This window comes from Suricata suricatta, chromosome 2, assembly GCF_006229205.1.
Source record: "Suricata suricatta isolate VVHF042 chromosome 2, meerkat_22Aug2017_6uvM2_HiC, whole genome shotgun sequence".
Classification (NCBI taxonomy): Eukaryota; Metazoa; Chordata; class Mammalia; order Carnivora; family Herpestidae; genus Suricata; species Suricata suricatta.
In genome coordinates, this window is record NC_043701.1 from 155,417,875 (window position 1) to 155,434,811 (window position 16,937).

Sequence of the window (16,937 nt, forward strand, 5' to 3'; positions counted from 1 at the left end):
GAGGGGCAGAGAGTGAGACACAGAATCGGAAGCAGGCTCCAGCACAGAGCCCGACGCGGGGCTCGAACCCACAAATGTGAGATCTGACCTGAGCCGAAGTCGGAGGCTTAACCGACTGAGCCACCCAGGCGCCCCAAGTCATTCTTTTTTAAAGAATACCACTTAAGAATACAAATCCATTCTGGATATTTACATTACACAATGAGGTCCCAGCTTAAGTTCACCCAGTGTTTGGCAAGAATCAGTATGACAGTACTCTGTTCTCCATTTCAGTTTCCAGAGGTTTCGTCCCCCCACCCGCAAACACAGCTACAGCTGCCCTCATGGCAGGCCCTCCAGTTTTGTGCCAAGAAAGCTCTGAAAAATGGGCAAATGGGTGGAGGAAAACATAGCAATATAGGATGGAGGACCTTAATTATTTTGAATATGAATGTAGCGGCACGCAGAGTAAAAATCCTCAGTGTGATTACTTTGCCACGTCATATACAAAACCCATCGGGGCTCATAGAGCATTGAAGAAAATTTTACTTGGAAAAGAGACTGGATCCAAAGTATAATCACCAGGAACTGCTCTTATAACAGAGGGAAGTTTCTCAAAGAAAAAACAAAAATAGTAAGGCAGAGAGCTTAATAAAAGAGAATTCCAATTGGATCAAATAAATAGCATTCCTGAAAAACTCATGTAAAAATATTCTGTAATTTAAAAGGGCAATTGTACATCTTTAAATTCTTTTCTAAATCTCTCCCAATTAAGAGTATCTCTCGTCTGTAGCCCTATATATTTCTTCTCTTTCTTAAAAAGCAAAACAAAACAAGGGTGCCTGGGTGGCTAGTTGGTTAAGGGTCTGGCTTTGGCTCAGGTCATGATCTCACGGTTCATGGGTTCAAGCCCCACATCGGGCTCTGTGCTGACAGCTAGCTCAGAGCCTGGAGGCTGTCTTTGGATTCTGTGTCTCCCTCTCTCTCTGACCCTCCCCTGCTCATGCTGTCTCTGTCTCTCAAAAATAAATTTAAAAAATATAAAAAAATTAAAAAAAAAAAACTTTGGGAAGAGGGGTCATTGGAAGGTAAAAGTAAATCTATACCTCCAGACAAGAAAATTGCTGTTTTAGAGGTACTGCTACTAGTTTGTTTGGAGGCTTTACAGTTTACAAAGCACTTTCATATTTCACTGTTACATTTCACCATAACCCCAGGTGGGAGGTAGGACACTAAATACTCTGACCACCCAGGCTGTTCAGAGGCTAAAACTGCACTCACCAACTGAAGGGGCTTTAAGCATGTTTAAGTGGAGTCATCTTTTGAGGTTCACAATATGTAAGGTAATCACGCTTTCTGACAAATAGTCCTTCACAGCACTGCCTCGTTGCACTCAATATGACATTTTATTCTGAAAACAAGTAATATAACAAACTTAAGTTCCTTCCATTTACCCTCTACAACTGGAGTTACAAATTCAAATGCCAGGAAGGTTGACATATCTAAGTAAGGCATGTCTTAAATAAAGAAATGATAAAATAATAAAAAATCAACCGAAACTAAGTCTCCGTGCTGCAGGGGCTACAGGGGGATGGGAAGCTGGACTGAAGAACTGGAAAGCCTTGCTCTTAGAGAAAACTGCTGCAAATCACGGACTACTGCTGTGTGCAGATCTAGTTTCCTAGATCTGATTTGTCAAGAAATCTCGATTTTCATGTGACAGTTCCTGATTTTTAAATGACAGCAACTTAAATTAAAAAACGGAGGCACTCTGGCAAGTGAAATTTGTAATACTAATCTGAGATAGCTGATAGGCCAATACTATTTCCCTTTAAACCTGAAAATATTTAAGGCTTATTTTTTTTTTAATCCCTCTAAACTACAAACTGTCCAGTATTACATTTCAAATCCTACCCTGCCGCCTTTCAGCCTGTTCATTAGTCAGGCCTATACACTTCCTAACACTTAGGTGTAGTTATAATACATCCCAGTAAACACACGCTGTAAGCGCCCCCATCCGCGTCAGCCGCCTGCCGGAGGCCTCGGGGCACACCTCCACTTTGGATGGCGGTCTCGCGAGCACGTCCCCCGGACGCCCGCTCTTCCGGCGACTCCCGTTGCCGCCCCGGGCCCGTGCGGGCCGGGAAGTTCGCGGCGGGTACTCGCCTGTTGGGGATACTGTTCCTCTTCACCACGACAGGAGAGGTTCGGGGCTCCCATGCGCCGGGACAGCCCGCTTCAGGCTTCTTCCAGAACAGACCCTCGGGCAGCTGCGGCCACCGGGGGGGGGGGGGGGGGGGCATGCACTCACCCCGCAGGTGATCAAAGCCGGCGCCCCTGCAGGAGCTACAAGCCAGGGAAGGAGTGACGGATTCCGACACCTCAATTCGAGTCACCAGCCCATGCTGCGTGCGAACAGACGTAGCGCACCGAAGATTCCCGAAGGCGCTTGCGCTGCCCCTCACCGGCCGCATCGCGCATGCTCCTGGACCGCACCGCGGTCAATCCCTGAGGAGCGTGCGCGAGGCGGGCGGCTGGAGCGGCGGTCGGGGTCCTTGCCAGGCGGTTGGAGGCCTCCCCAGAGACGGCAGTAAATGGTGCGTCCTGCCTTAGCTGCTAGTACACAGCAGGAGTGCACGTCCATCCAGGTGATATCATACTGCCTGTTAAAGCCCCTGGGCCTTCGCTGGGAGACACCCCAGTATCTTGTCTGGTTGGAGCCCTGCTCTATGGGCAAAACCAGCGGCGGCCCCCGGTATCCAGACAGAGCCCCCACAGGCTGTTAGGACTTGTAGTCCCAGAGCCTGGCCGACCAGTCATGCCCTTTGGAAATTGAGAGAGTTGAGAAACACTCCCATATTACAGCATTCGGGAGTAGCGCTTGATTTGCAGCAAATCCAAAACCATGTTATTTATTGAGTGTCTACTGTGTGCCGAACACCTTGCTAGGATTGGTGGAGGACAAATGAGTTCGTACCCCAGCTCTCGTCCTCACTTTATGGTAGGCAGGAAGATGAACTTGCTGAGTAGGATGTAATGAAGAAAAAATGCAATCGTAAGTGCTCCTCAAGGCCACAGAAGGATCAGTCAGAAAAAAATTTCCTGGAAGATGTGGAGTTTGAATCAGGCATTGAGACGTGAAATGCTCTAGATTAGAGGAAAACCGCAAAAATCAAAGGATAGATGTGTCAGAGAGTGGAAAGAAGAGTGTGAGACTTCAGTGGAAGGTTTATGTTGGGGAGTGGTAACCTGGGCTTAGCTGAGGAAGCAGACCAGGTGGTCTCAGTCTCACTTTCAGAAAGGGCCTCATTTTGACTTTGTCTCCAGCTGAGACTCTAAGTACAGGCACTGAGATATAGTGTCAGGTTTCAATAAAAGACAGCCTCACAGGACTTACCTGTGTCCAGTTTCTGGACCTCCTATTGCTTTATGAATTAGTAGTACATTCTTATAAATCCTGTAATGAACTTGGGAGTAGCAAAATTACCGTGTGTGTGTGTGTGTGTGTGTGTGTGTGTGTGTGTGTGTGTGTGTTATAAACTTTCAAAAGAAACTACAGTTTTTGTAACCTGTTTTGGCATTATTCAGTTTTTATGTGCTGAAGTCTTAAGGGAAGTGAACCCAAATCTTTCTTGGCTTATAGGAACAGGTTATTATGATTGGGGGCTTAGTCCTGTGTGCAGTGGATGATTCCATTTTGATGCCTTTCAAGACTTCTGTATAAATTCACAGAAAATCCTTTGTTAGGCCACTTGTTCCTAGCTTTTTAGTTTAGAAAATAAGATTATAGTTAACTAAAAGGTATTTGTTTTCAAATTTGTCAGCTAATAAAACGCCTGGGAGTCATGGTACATTTTGTAAGACATTGTGAAATAATGCTGTTATATTTAATCAGTTGTAGAATTTTTTGTTAAATTCCACCTTTTCCACATCTTAGTACCAGTATGTTTGCCATATATTTAATAAATTTTGATGTTGGCAAAATGCTATCCATTGCCTTAATTATACCATAACTTTGAGTGAGACTTTAAGTTTTTTGTATAGGATCACAATGCAAATCAAAAGAATCTGGGAAAGCATTATTTGAGAAACACTGCTATAAAGGAGTTCAGAAAGGACTGATCAGACTCTGTGACAATAGATGAACTAAGAGATAAAATTGGATTTGAGACTAAATTCAGTTCCGGTAAAGAAGGAAGGTGGATTAATACATTTGGAAAGATTTCCAAGAGCTGGGGGAAAACTAAAGAAAAACGGACTTCTAGTTAGTTCATAATTAACTAAAGAAATATTACTAGATATCAGAATTTTGTGACTATTCCATATGCTAGAGATTTTTCTGTAATTTTATTCTGCTAACACTCCTGAAATCAAATGGCATGTGACAGAAGTAATCAAGGTGATTGAATGTTAAATTTATACACAACATAAAATTTCATTTCAGGAATCACCTTGGTGATAAAGGGCATAACTGGATAAAATGGCAGAATGCAGAGATTTCTAAATGCTAAGCTAGAGGCAAACATTTATACACATAAATTGCCTTCTGTTTGCTATGGATCAGAAAAGGCTGAATGAACTATTTGATTTTAATTCCCAGGTTTGACTATGGACCTCCAGGTCATTTTATACAAAAAAAAAAAAAAAAAAGGGAAGAAAGAAATAAAAGCTAATCCTAAATTTCCTTACTTTTTTAGAAAGAGCTTTAACTGCAAGAATTGTAAATTAGCAATAACCTTGAAGAGAAGATTCGGTTTAACTGTTGGAGCCAAGTTTTCAATAAAGACGGATAAATTACTGTAAGAAGGCACGAGTCACAATTTTTTCTTAGGTAAATTTTCATAAAGCAAATGTAATTTTTTCCTGATCTTCAATTTTATATAATATTGTCTATAATCATTTATTTATATTATTATGGAATGATAAATGAACCAGGTTAGAAACATCTCCAAGTCTGCAAAACAATATCTGGTTAAAAATTCCTTGTATGATAAGTTTTTATTTGATTTATTATAATTTAACAATCTGTAAGATGTGTTATTGCTAATGTTTCTCCAAACTTAGCAGATAAAATTAGACATTGGTGAGCCAGGTATTGATTTTAAGTTCATTTTAGATGTTCTTGCAGAATGCAAAGTAAATTAAAAATTCTCTTTTCCTGGCATCATATTCCTGTTGTGCCTAATTTGAATATGTTGTTAGGAAGAAATTTGAAGATTTTTTTAAGAGTCTTAAGTCAATTTCTACTGATTAAACAAAGAATTTTGCTAATTTGGACTTGATTCTCTTTTGTTCTGTTCTCTTCTATACAGTATTTTTAATCATCTTCTGGATTTCTCACCTGAATGTCCTATAAACATCCATTAGTAACATTTAAAAACTGAACTTACTGATTCCCTACTCCAGCTACATTCCTATTTTGACAATGCTTGAAATGAGACTACTTTTCAATGACTTAAGCCAAACATCTAGAGTCCTTGATTCTTCCCTCACTTTGTCGTGATGTCGAATTGCTCATGAGATCTTGTGACTTCTACCATTTAAATGAATCTTCTCTGCCCTCCATTCCCACTTCCATTTTTTTTTTCTTGAGAGAGAGACAGAGACAGAGAGACAGAGTATCCCAAGTAGGCTCCATGCTCAGCAAGGAGCCCAACATGGGACTCTATCCCAAGATGGCAAAATCAAGACCTGAGCCAAAATCAAGAGTCTGTCTCTCTCTCTTTTTTTTTTTTATGTTTGTGTATTTTTGAGAGAGAGAGAGAGACAGCATGCAAGCAGGGGAGGGGCAGAAAGAGGGAGACATAGAATCTGATGCAGGCTCCACGCTCTGAGCTGTCAGCACAGAGCCCGATGTGGGACTCGAACCCATGAACTGTGAGATCATGACCTGAGCTGAAGTCAGATGCACAACCGACTGAGCCACCCAGGCGCCCCACTCACTTCTATATTTGATTCAGATCTCTAGTGTCTCTCACCTCAACTATTATAATGGCCTCTTAACTACTTTCCCTGCCTTTGGTGAATATCTCCATGTTTAATCAGATATTTTTTCTCACTGAAGTTTTATAGTTTTGGGAGGATTCCCACATATTTTAATTGAAGTTATTCCTAGGTATTCTGAAAATGTGTTTGTATTGCTATTATGATGAAAGTGATTCTTTCTGGTATATTAATATATAGGGAAGCTATTAACTTTTGTACACACACTCATATTCTTTCACTTTCTGATTGTGTCTAAACTTTCTGATTGAGTGTGTTGGCTTTTCTACATATAAAAACCTATCCTCTACAAACAATGATAACTTTGTCTTCTTTTTTCTAATAGTTGTACCTCTTCTTTTACATGTCTTATTACATTAACCAGAATTTCTAAATACTAAAGGTGATGGCATCTTTATTTGTTTAGTTTCTAGTTAAATTTAAAAATCTAAGTAGCATACTTTTAAGTATCACATCATATTTTTAGTAATATATAATTCTTAAGACTATTTTCTTATTTATTTAGAAAGTAGAAGTGAAAGAACCATCATGAAAAAGATCTCAAAGAGGAAAGAAGATATGAAAAAAAGTAAGGCATTAATGGAGTTTATAAGGATCTTGATTACACAAATAGCCCAATTTTAAATGTAGGATAATCCTGAACAATGTGATATTTTTGGTTCTATATTCAAGTCATATAATTCATGTGGAGACCACTTTCAGGCAAATAGGCTTGAGCAATGGAACACAGACAGACCCATCAGGCAACCTGCCTCAAAATGTCCAGAGGCATTAACCAACCACAGGGCTCTTTACCACCAGACACAGTTACCAAAAACAGGAGAATTCCATACATCACCGTACCTCTTCACCTTCTTTCTTTAAAGACAGCCCCCTCCCGCTGCCTCAGGGCAGACAGCCTCTCCTCTGCGGTCTTGTGCGCGGCTCCCTGGTGGGGCAGTCAGTAAACTTCTAGCCCCTTGTTCTGCTCAGGCGAATTCTTGCACTTTCTGCATCGCCGGGTTCTTCCGATAGTCACCCCACATTTGGGGGCCCCCATCCAATTGAGAGACATCATAGTTCATGTTAAAAACATAATAAACTTAAGAATGAATTGTACTCTTTGGTCAGTTAGTTATGTAATGGCATTAGAGGTGAGATACTTATTTGTTTGTTTACTTATTCTTTTATATAAATATTAATTCAATTACCTGTTCTCTCAGCCAGCAGTCTATTTCTGCTTTGCTCAAAAAAAAAAAGGTTTTTCTTTTTTAGTTAGTGGATTAAACATATGTAGGACTTTTGGTATGTATGTCTTTTTGGAGTAACTCCTATTAAGATTTTTGTTTTATCCCTGCCTTCCAGTGGGGACAGGGAGTTATGAAGAAGTGTGCGGAACCCTGGGAATGCTGGGTGAGATTCTTAGGAATTAAAGGGAGACCTCTATCAGCCACTTGCCAGTGTTGATATTCCATCCCACCTTGAGGGATTGCTGTTCCTTGGTCAAGAGTAGAAGTAGGTATTTTTAACTGTGTTGAGGAAGACAGTAAAGGTTTAATAAAAACAGAACATCTTAGTTCTGGCTTCATTCAATAGTTCTTTTTTTCTTTAATTTTTAAATATTTCTTTTTGAGAGAGACAGAGTGCAAGCGAGGGAGGGGCAGAGAGAGAGGGAGACACAGAATCCAAAGCAGGCTCCAGGCTCTGAGCTTGCTGTCAGCACAGAGCCCGATGCGGGGCTTGAACTCACAAACCACGAGATCATGACCTGAGCTGAAGTCAGACACTTAACCGACTGAGCCACCCAGGTGCCCCTCAGTAGTTCTTACGTGTGGTCCAGGAAGCACTGGTAGATTTTGAAGTTCTTTCAGAAATTCTGTAGTCTAAGCTCTTACTGTGATAATGTCTTTTAGCTATAATTTAAGGAGTGTTTTGCTATTGTATCTCTTAAACTTGAAAAACAAACTCATAATCTATCTTCTAAAAAAGGACTTAACATTGCTAGTATGGTATAATTGCAGAAAATTAAGGCCTAAGAAACTGTAAAAGAGATAAAAGCTTATTTGAACATTTTGAGTTTTTAATAATGGGAAAATATTCAATCAGAAATACCAGTAGGCAGCTAGAAATATGGAATTCAGGATAGCAGTCAAGAGTGGACACAGATTTGGGAAGCCCTGGAAATGCATACACTCTCCAAGGCCTTGGAATGTGCCCACATTTAAGCTATGAAGAGAAGTGTGACCATTAATGAATACAGGGAATAAGGGGCTGGAGAGGTAGAAAAGTAGAGAACAGTGACATAGAAAGTTTTCAGAAAATAAAGGTGCCCAGCATCATCAGATGCTAGATTGTAATCAAGTAATAACTAACACTGATAGTGTTGAGTTTCAAAGTATTTTCATATGTCTGATCTTATTTGACTCTCTAAAAGATATGTGAAGTTGGCAGTACATGAACACAAAGAACTAACCCATTGGATTTTATCATTAAAAGGTCTTTCTTGATATTACAGAGAGCAATTTCTTAATTTAAAATCCACTATATTTAAAGAGCTCATGTCAATTGATAAAAAGGTGAAATTTAAGAAAATAGGCAAAGAATAAGAATTGGCATTTAAAAGGTGATGACTTTCAAAGGGCTGATGACTATACGAAAAGATGTACAATGCCAAAACAAAAAGATGCAAAGTAACCCCACGCCCAAGCTTTTTTGCAGATGTCAAGAAAATATAGACAAGCATCTCCAAAAAGTTTCTCAATAAGTACACCACCCCTCTGATACTGTTGGTTTCTCTTTTTTAAAGATGTAGATGACTAATCTCATTCTTGGGTTTCAGCTGGGAAAACAAGTTTCTTAAAAGATGGGTTCAAACAGAAACTAACTTCCTGATAATGCAAGATGGGCATAAGAAAATACATAGTAAAAACATGTGGTAAAACTGAGATTTGTTTTCTAGCTCTTTCCGCAAACATGGAGAATCCACTAGTGCTTGAGACTGTGTTGGACCATAAGGATACCTAGATACAGAACCTGCTTCGGGCAGCTGTAATCTCAGGGAGAAACATAGATAAATATGGTTGAACCCTGGGTCATCCATCCATCAAACATTTATTGAGCATCTACTTGGTGGCATCTGCCATTCTAAGTTCTGGGAGGAGAGTATAAAACCAACCAGTAATTTTTAAAATTATCAAGAAACACTACAGTCAAGAATGAAGATTCTCATGACATATAGTGATTTAGCTTTATACTTAGCCTATATTTCCACCAGCCTCTGTGCAACCTTTGAGTACTCAAAGGAGGAGAAAAAGAAAAATGCTAGGTCAAATAACCAATAGGCTCCTCATTTACTCCTGTACCTAGGACTGCGCAACCCCTATCCTTCTCAGTCCATCTGGTGGATTATCTGGTGGACAAGCAGAAAATTATGCATGGCTTGGAGTGCATACGATACTGGAATCTTCTTTTTACCCTATGTTTCATCTCCTTAAGAGCTGGCAGAAGTGGGGGTTGGCAATATTATATTGATTTTACAGAAATGACATTGGTAGTTAAAGTGGGTACCTAGAAACGTATCTCTCTTCCTTTCAGATTCCTTTTTCTCCAGTTTAATCAGATTGAAATAACCTGGCTTTGTTATTTGTATATTCTGTGGGACAATTTATATGGAATATGACTATTCTCATGCTTATCTGAACTTACTTTTCTTTTTCTTTTTTTGACTGACTACAAAGAAAAACTCTAGCCAATAACTGAGGATACAGAGGGTAGGGGAAAGCTCACACACCTAAAAAAAAAACCAACAAAATTTCATCCTGATTTTAGTCTAGATTGAAAAAGAGGGAAGGGACAACAGCCATGGTCTTAGGTTCCGAGCTCACATGGGGCAATGACCCAGTCTTCGTAATTGCCATACTCTTTAGAAATACATGCAAATTAGCTATTTAATAAGTACTTTTGCCACTGTTGCTGTTTAATTATATTGTAAGAAAGTGTTATTAACTCTATATTATTATGTTGACTTCTTGGTAGATTTAGAAGCAGAAGAAAATCAAAACGTAATAGAAACGTTGAGAGGCAAAGTAAGAGAAAAACTGAAAAGTGCTAAGGTAATGCTTCTTTTTTCTTTCCTGTTTTCAGATTTACTGTTTACTGCAATATGTATCATAATAGACTTTTCTTTGTCAAAAAAGAGTGAAAATTCAATCTTAATATGTAACTCCTTTTAAAAATTTATTTATAGTTTATTGTCAAGTTGGTTTCCATATAACACCCAGTGCTCTTCCCAGCAAGTGCCCTCCTCCATGCCCATCACCCCCCCCTTTAGCCCTTAGTTTGTTTTCTTTTTGTTTTCCTTTTTTTTTTCAGTATTCAAGAGTCTCTCATGATTTGCCTCCCTCCCTTTCCCTAACTCTTTTACCCCCTTTCCCCTCCCCATGGTCCTCGGTTAAGTTTCTCCTGTTAGACCTATGAGTGAAAACATATGGTATCTGCCCTTCTCCGCCTAACTTATTTCACTTAGCATGACACCCTCGAGTCCATTCATGATGACATGAATGGTCAGATTTCATTCTTTCTCATTGCCATGTAATACTCCATTGTATATATAAACCACATCTTCTTGATCCAGTCATCAGTTGATGGACATTTAGACTCTTTCCATGTTTTGGCTGTTGTTGACAGTGCTGCTATGAACATTGGGGTACATGTGCCCCTATGCATCAGCACTTCTGTATCCCTTGGGTAAATCCCTAGCAGTGCTATTGCTGGGTCATAGGGAAGTTCTAGTTTTTTGAGGAACCTCCACACTAATATATAGCTCCTTAAATCCCCAAATCTTCATATTCTTTTTCATGATTTTTTTCTTCAAACCTAAAGCCAAGAAAAGTTGAGTTGGTCATGGTATATGACATCTCAAGGGATAAAATGTATATACTTGTTAAAAGAAAAAATTGAAAAAAAGAGATAAACATTAAAAATTTTTTTGACTTTTATCCCTTTGGACAAAAAGTCTTATGAGCACATTTTGTCCATATTTGTGAAGATTAAACTTTACATACCACTTATTTATGTTGTGTTTCAGATTAATCAAGGTAAAAAATCTTCAACTCACCTACTCATTGATGACAAGATATATAAATGGCCTAAGGTAAATAAATCTTTTTACACATTTTTTTTTAATTTGAGAAAGAAAGAGTAAAAGCAGGGAAGAGGGGCAGAGAGAGAGAGAGAGAGAGAGAGAGAGAGAGAGAGAGAGAGAGAGAGAGAATCTTAAGCAGGCTCCATGCTCAGAGTGGAGCCAGATGCTGGGTTCAGTCCCACAACCCTGGGATCATGACCTGAGCTGAAATCAAGAATCAAATACTCAACCAACTGAGCCACCCAGGTGCCAATTTTTATACTTTTTTAAAAATTTAAATTCCAATTAGTTAACATACAGTGTAGTAGTGGTTTCAGGAGTAGAACCCAGTGATATATATCACTTCCATCTAACACCCAGTGCCATCCCAACAAGCGCCCTCCTCAATGCCCATTATCCATTTATCCCATCCCCCCCAGCTCCCCTCCAGAAACCTTCAGTTTGTTCTCCGTATTTAAGGGCCTCTTATGGTTTGCCTCCCTCTCTGTTTTTAGTCTTATTATTTTTCCTTCCCTTCCCCTATGATCGTCTGTTTTGTTTCTTAAAATTCCACATATGAGTAAAATAATGATATTTATCTTTCTCTGAGTGACTTATTTCACTTAGCATAATACATTCTACTTCTATCCACATTGTTGCAAATGGCAAGATTTCATTCTTTTTGATTTCCGAGTAAAACTCCATTGTGTATATAAACCACATCTTCTTTATCCATTCAGCAGTTGATGAACATTTGGACTCTTTCCATAATTTGGCTGTTGTTGATAGCATTGCTATAAACCTTGGGGTGCATGTGCCCCTTTAAATCAACATCTTTGTATCTTTTGGATAAATTCCTAGTGGTGTCATTGCTGGGTCATAGGGTAGTTCTATTTTTAATTTTCTGAGGAACCTCCATACTGCTTTTCAGAGTGGCTGCACCAGTTTGCATTCCCACCAACCGTATAAGAGGGTCCCCTTTGTCTGCATCCTCGCCAACATCTGTTGCTGCCTGAGTTATTAATTTTAGCCATTCTAACATCTGTGAGGTGGTACCTCATTGTGATTTTGAGTTGTATTTCCCTGAAAATGAGTGATGTTGAGCATCTTTTCATGTGTCTGTTAGCCATCTGGATGTCTTCTTTGGAAAAGTGTCTATTCATGTCTTTAGCCCCTTTCTTCACTGGATTATTTGTTTTTTTGGTGTTGAGTTTGATAAATTCTTCATAGATTTTTGATACCAACTCTCTGACCAATATGTCATTTGCAAATACCTCTCCAATTCCATCATTTGCCTTTTAATTTTGCTGATTGTTTCCTTTGCCGTGCACACTTTTCATCTTGATGACAACCCAATATTTCATTTTTGCTTTGTTTCCCTTGCCTCCAGATACATGTCTAGTAAGAATTTGCTGTGGCTGAAGTCAATTCTCCTCTAGGATTTTGATAGCTTCCTTTCTCACAGCTAGGTCTTTCATCCATTTTGAGTTTATTTTTGTGTGTGGTATAAGAAAGTGCTCCAGGCTCATTTTTCTGCATGTCACTGTTTAGTTTTCTCAGCACCGTTTGCTGAAGAGACTGTCTTTATTCCATTGGACATTCTTTCCTGCTTTGTCAAAGATTAGTTGGCCATATGTTTGTGGGTCCATTCCTTGGTTTCCTATTCTGTTCCATTGATATATATGTCTGTGTGTTAGTGCCATACTGTCTTGATGATTACAGCTTTGTAATACAGCTTGAAGTCTAGAATTGTGATACCTCCAGGTTTGGTTTTCTTTTTCAACATTACTTTGGCTATTTGGGGTCTTTTCTGGTCCCATACAAATTTTAGAACTATTTGTTCTATCTCTGTGAAGAATGCTGGTGTTGAGGTGCCTGAGTGGCTCAGTCAGTTAAGTGTCCAAGTGTTCAGGTCATGTGTTAAGTGTTCAGGTCATGATCTCATGGTTTATGAGTTTGAGCCCTGTGTCAGGCTCTTAGCTAATAGCAGAGCACCTGCTTCAGATCCTCTCTTTCCCTCTCTTTGCCCCTCCCCTGCTCTCTCTTGCTCTCTCTCAAAAGTAAATGAACATTTAAAAAAGGGAATGCTGATGTTATTTTGATAGGAATTGCATTGAACATGTAGATTGCTTTGGGTAGTATCGACATTTTAACAATATTTGTTCTTCTAATCCATGGAATGTTTCTCCATTTCCTCTCCAGTTTCTTTCATAAGTTTGTATAGTTTTCAGCATACAGATCTTTTACCTCTTTGGTTAGGTTTATTCCTAGGTATCTTAGGATACCTTCTATCCTGACTTTCTTGAGGGAAAAATATGGACAATTAGTCATTTCTGCCGTAAGCAATAAGACTAACTCTACAAATTTTAAATTAAAAGGAATTTTTTAAATTCATCAATGCCTCCCCCAAAACTCCCCTCTTGGGTGCTCAGTAAGAATTATTTTGGGGCATCTGGGTGGCTCTGTGGGTTAAACATCCAACTTCAGCTCAGGTCATGGTTTTGCAGTTCGTGAGTTCAAGCCCTGCATCAGGCTCTGTGCTGACAGTTGAGAGCCTGGAGCCTGTTTCAGATTCTGTGTCTCCCTCCCTCTCTGCCCCTCTCCTACTTGCATTCTCTCTCTCAAAAATAAAATTTTTTTTTAAATTTAAGTTTTTTAAAAATTGTATTTAAATTTAAAAGTAAAAGCAGACTAAAAAATAGATGCGTGTATATGTTATTCATTCAGCAAATAAATAAAAATGTGCCTAAGTTGGATTTAATTTAAGTGTGAATAATAAAAACTTGGAAGCTTGTCAAGGTCAGTCCATTAAGTGCCAAGAAAAGAGGTGAAAAGGAGGAGAAACTGACCTCTAAGACTCTCCATACCAACTGCTAGATAGAAGTGTCTGCTCAGGAAGTTGAGGATTGTAGCAAGTGCTTTTGCAATGAGCAGACATGAAGGGAAGTAAAGTACATACTGACAGTTTGGATGTGCAGCGTTGTTGCAGGGTGAATTTTTAATTTTTTATTTGAAACTTTCTTTATTTGAGAGGGCGAGAGAGAGAATCCCAAGCAGGCTTCACAGTGTCAGCACAGAGCCCAAATGAGGGGCTCAGTCTCATGAACTGTGAGATCATGACCTGAGCTGAGATTGAGAGTCTGACGCTTAACTGCCTGAGCCCCCCAGGCGCCCCAGGGTAAATAACTTTTAAGGCTAATGTGACGGCTATATTGTAGATGCAACAAGATATAAGATAAACTTTGTATTTTACATATTTTTAAATTATTTAACTTCTAGTAACTATGAGTTTTACTTTTTTTTTAATTTTTATTTAGTTTTGAGAGAGAGAGACAGAGCACTTGGGCACCAGTAGGGGAGGGGAAAAGAGAGAGGAACAGAAGATTCAAAGCAGACTCTGTGCTGACAGCAGAGAGCCCAATGTAGGGCTCGAACTTAAGATGACCTGAGCTGAAGTGAAGTCAGACGCTTAACTGACTGAGCCACTCAGGTGCCCCCTGAGTTTTATTTTTTATTATGGAATTAATTCTTCTACCAAATCTCTCTAAAAACAGTTAATTTTGGTATGTGTGTGAGAATGAAATGGTAAGTGATATACACTTAAAATATTCAGACTTGATAGAATTGAAAAAGGAGAGCTTAAGTTATCAGCAAACTTATAACTAAGAATATGTCACTTTTATTTTTTTAAGTTTATTTATTTTTGAGAGAAAGAGGAAGCAAGTGGGGAAGAGGCAGAGAGAGAATGCCAAGCAGACTCCGCACTGTTAGCATGGAGTCCGATCTTGGGCTTGAACTCGCAAACTGTGAGATCATGACCTGAGCCGAAGCCAAGAGTTGGACACTTAACCGACTGAGCCACCCAGGCGCCCCAAGAATATGCCACTTCTGATACTTTTAACTACTGATAACCACAAGGAATGTAGATGGTTTGGGGTAGTTCTTGTGTGTGAGCACATTAGAACACCCAAAAACAGGGAGAAAAAAGAAGAATTTGCCCTGCGCCTCTAGTTTGATCACATTATAAGGTGATACTCTTAGTAGTCATACTTAGTATTACTACTCTTAGTAGTGAAGAGGTAATTTGGGAAGCAGAAGAATTGTGCTCTACGTCATTCTGTTTCTTACTGCAGTTACCAGAACCTTCAAAATGAAAACCAAAACATGTAATGAACCAGACTCTTGCTTCTCTTTGCTCATGAATACAATAACAGGTCTGCCACATTGCAGAAAAGTATTTCTTCCACTTATGAGCAGAAAAGTATTTCCCCCTGAATACCAGTTTATCATTGTTTAATTCACAGACTGAAGTCTTATCAGATGAAGGCCTTTCGTTTTTCATGCCGAATGGCGAAGAAGGTTCAGCTTCGGGCTGGTGTTCAGAGCAGGTTGGATTGGTTTCCCTTCCTCTCATGCCTCAGGACAACGAACTCTTTATTAAAGGCACAAAATGAAATACTTGGATGGGAGATGAAATTTGTGTTATTGAGCCACCTTCTTCTCTCTGAATTGAGAATCTGTTCAAAATAATAATTCTAAACATTTATTGAGTGCTTACTGGATGCCCAATGCTATACTAAATTTTTAATAAAGATTATGTCATTCAGTCCTCATCCTAATCATGTGAGACAGGTGTTGCTATCACCTCTGCTTTCCAGGGGAGGACGCTCAGGCATGGGGGGTCAGACTTCAGTAGAGCTGGAAGCACCAGCTGTAGCTCCAAAACCTGTGTTTTCCTTTTCTCTTGTTCCTTCCGTCTCTCTGAGTGTCCTGCACGTTCTCCATGATTTCCGTTACTCTCCATCCCTCCCAGTCAGACCCCGGACCCTCTGATTTCTAGCAGTTCTTCCCACACTCCCCAGCCTCCTGTCACTCCCTGGCGGTCCTCTCCGCTGGTCCGTTAGTCTCATGAGTCTTTCTCATCTCCTGAGTGTCCATCCCCTGCGCCCTGCTCTCCCTCCCTGTTTCTGCTCCTCTATGCTTTCTCCAGCTCCTCTCTGCCTTCAGTCCTCGCACGGTTTCCTTGGTCACCTCCCCCAGCACTACTGGAGCCCGCGTCTCCTGATCCCCCTCAGCTGTTCCCCAATCCCTCAGGCTTCAGGAGTCCCTCTGGGACAGGCACTTGCATTCTGATTTACTTCCCTCTCCCTTCCATCTGCCTTTCTCTGTGTCCTGCCCCGGTCCTTTCTGTCCTTCTTTGTTATTGTTGTTTTTTTCTGTAATAAAAAAGAGATTTATCTCTTAAAAATTTAAAGAAAATGTGTACATTAAGATAAACCACTATCATTTTTCACCTCTTCTCTATGATTATGTCCATACTTGTACAGACATGGACTTTTATATGAATAGAATCATATTTGTAAATGGCCATTCCATTTTTCCAGTTGCTCAGCTAAACCTTGGTGTCATCCTTGGATCCTTTTATGGATACTAGTATTCTCTTGTTTTCCCAGAAAAGCTCATTCTTTAAGCCCTACTGTGAGACTCGGGGAGGTCAGATGACTTGGCCGAGCATGTGTGTTTGGGATGCATTTCTTCAGCGTTCATGGGAACATTCACCAAGTGCCTAATGTGTGTCAGGAAGAAGAGAAACAAACAAATCAACATACCTCACATCCAATCCATCACAAATTTCGTTGGTTCTACCTTCAAAGTGTTCCAGAATCTGACCCACTTTTCACCACCTCCTAGGGCTGGTACAACCCTAGTCTAAGCCACCATAACGTCTCATCTGGATCATTGCCAGTGTCACCCTCTGTTTTCACTATTGCCTCAACAGTCTATTTCCTATACCATACAGTGGTCAGAGTGATCCTGTTGAGATCTAAGATAGACCATTCTTTCATTTACACCT

At 39.8% G+C, this 16,937-nt stretch overlaps 1 protein-coding gene across 1 annotated transcript in view; it reads left to right on the forward strand.

The window, feature by feature from the left end:
* The first annotated feature begins 6,495 nt into the window (after positions 1-6,495).
* Positions 6,496-16,937, forward strand: part of CC2D2B (coiled-coil and C2 domain containing 2B) — an 87,844-nt gene continuing 77,402 nt past the window's right edge. The window contains exons 1-4 of the mRNA XM_029932293.1: positions 6,496-6,550; positions 9,997-10,073; positions 11,048-11,113; positions 15,388-15,471. Of these exons, the coding sequence (XP_029788153.1) occupies positions 6,511-6,550; positions 9,997-10,073; positions 11,048-11,113; positions 15,388-15,471 (267 nt within the window). The 5' untranslated portion in view covers positions 6,496-6,510. The remainder of the gene's footprint in view (positions 6,551-9,996; positions 10,074-11,047; positions 11,114-15,387; positions 15,472-16,937) is intronic.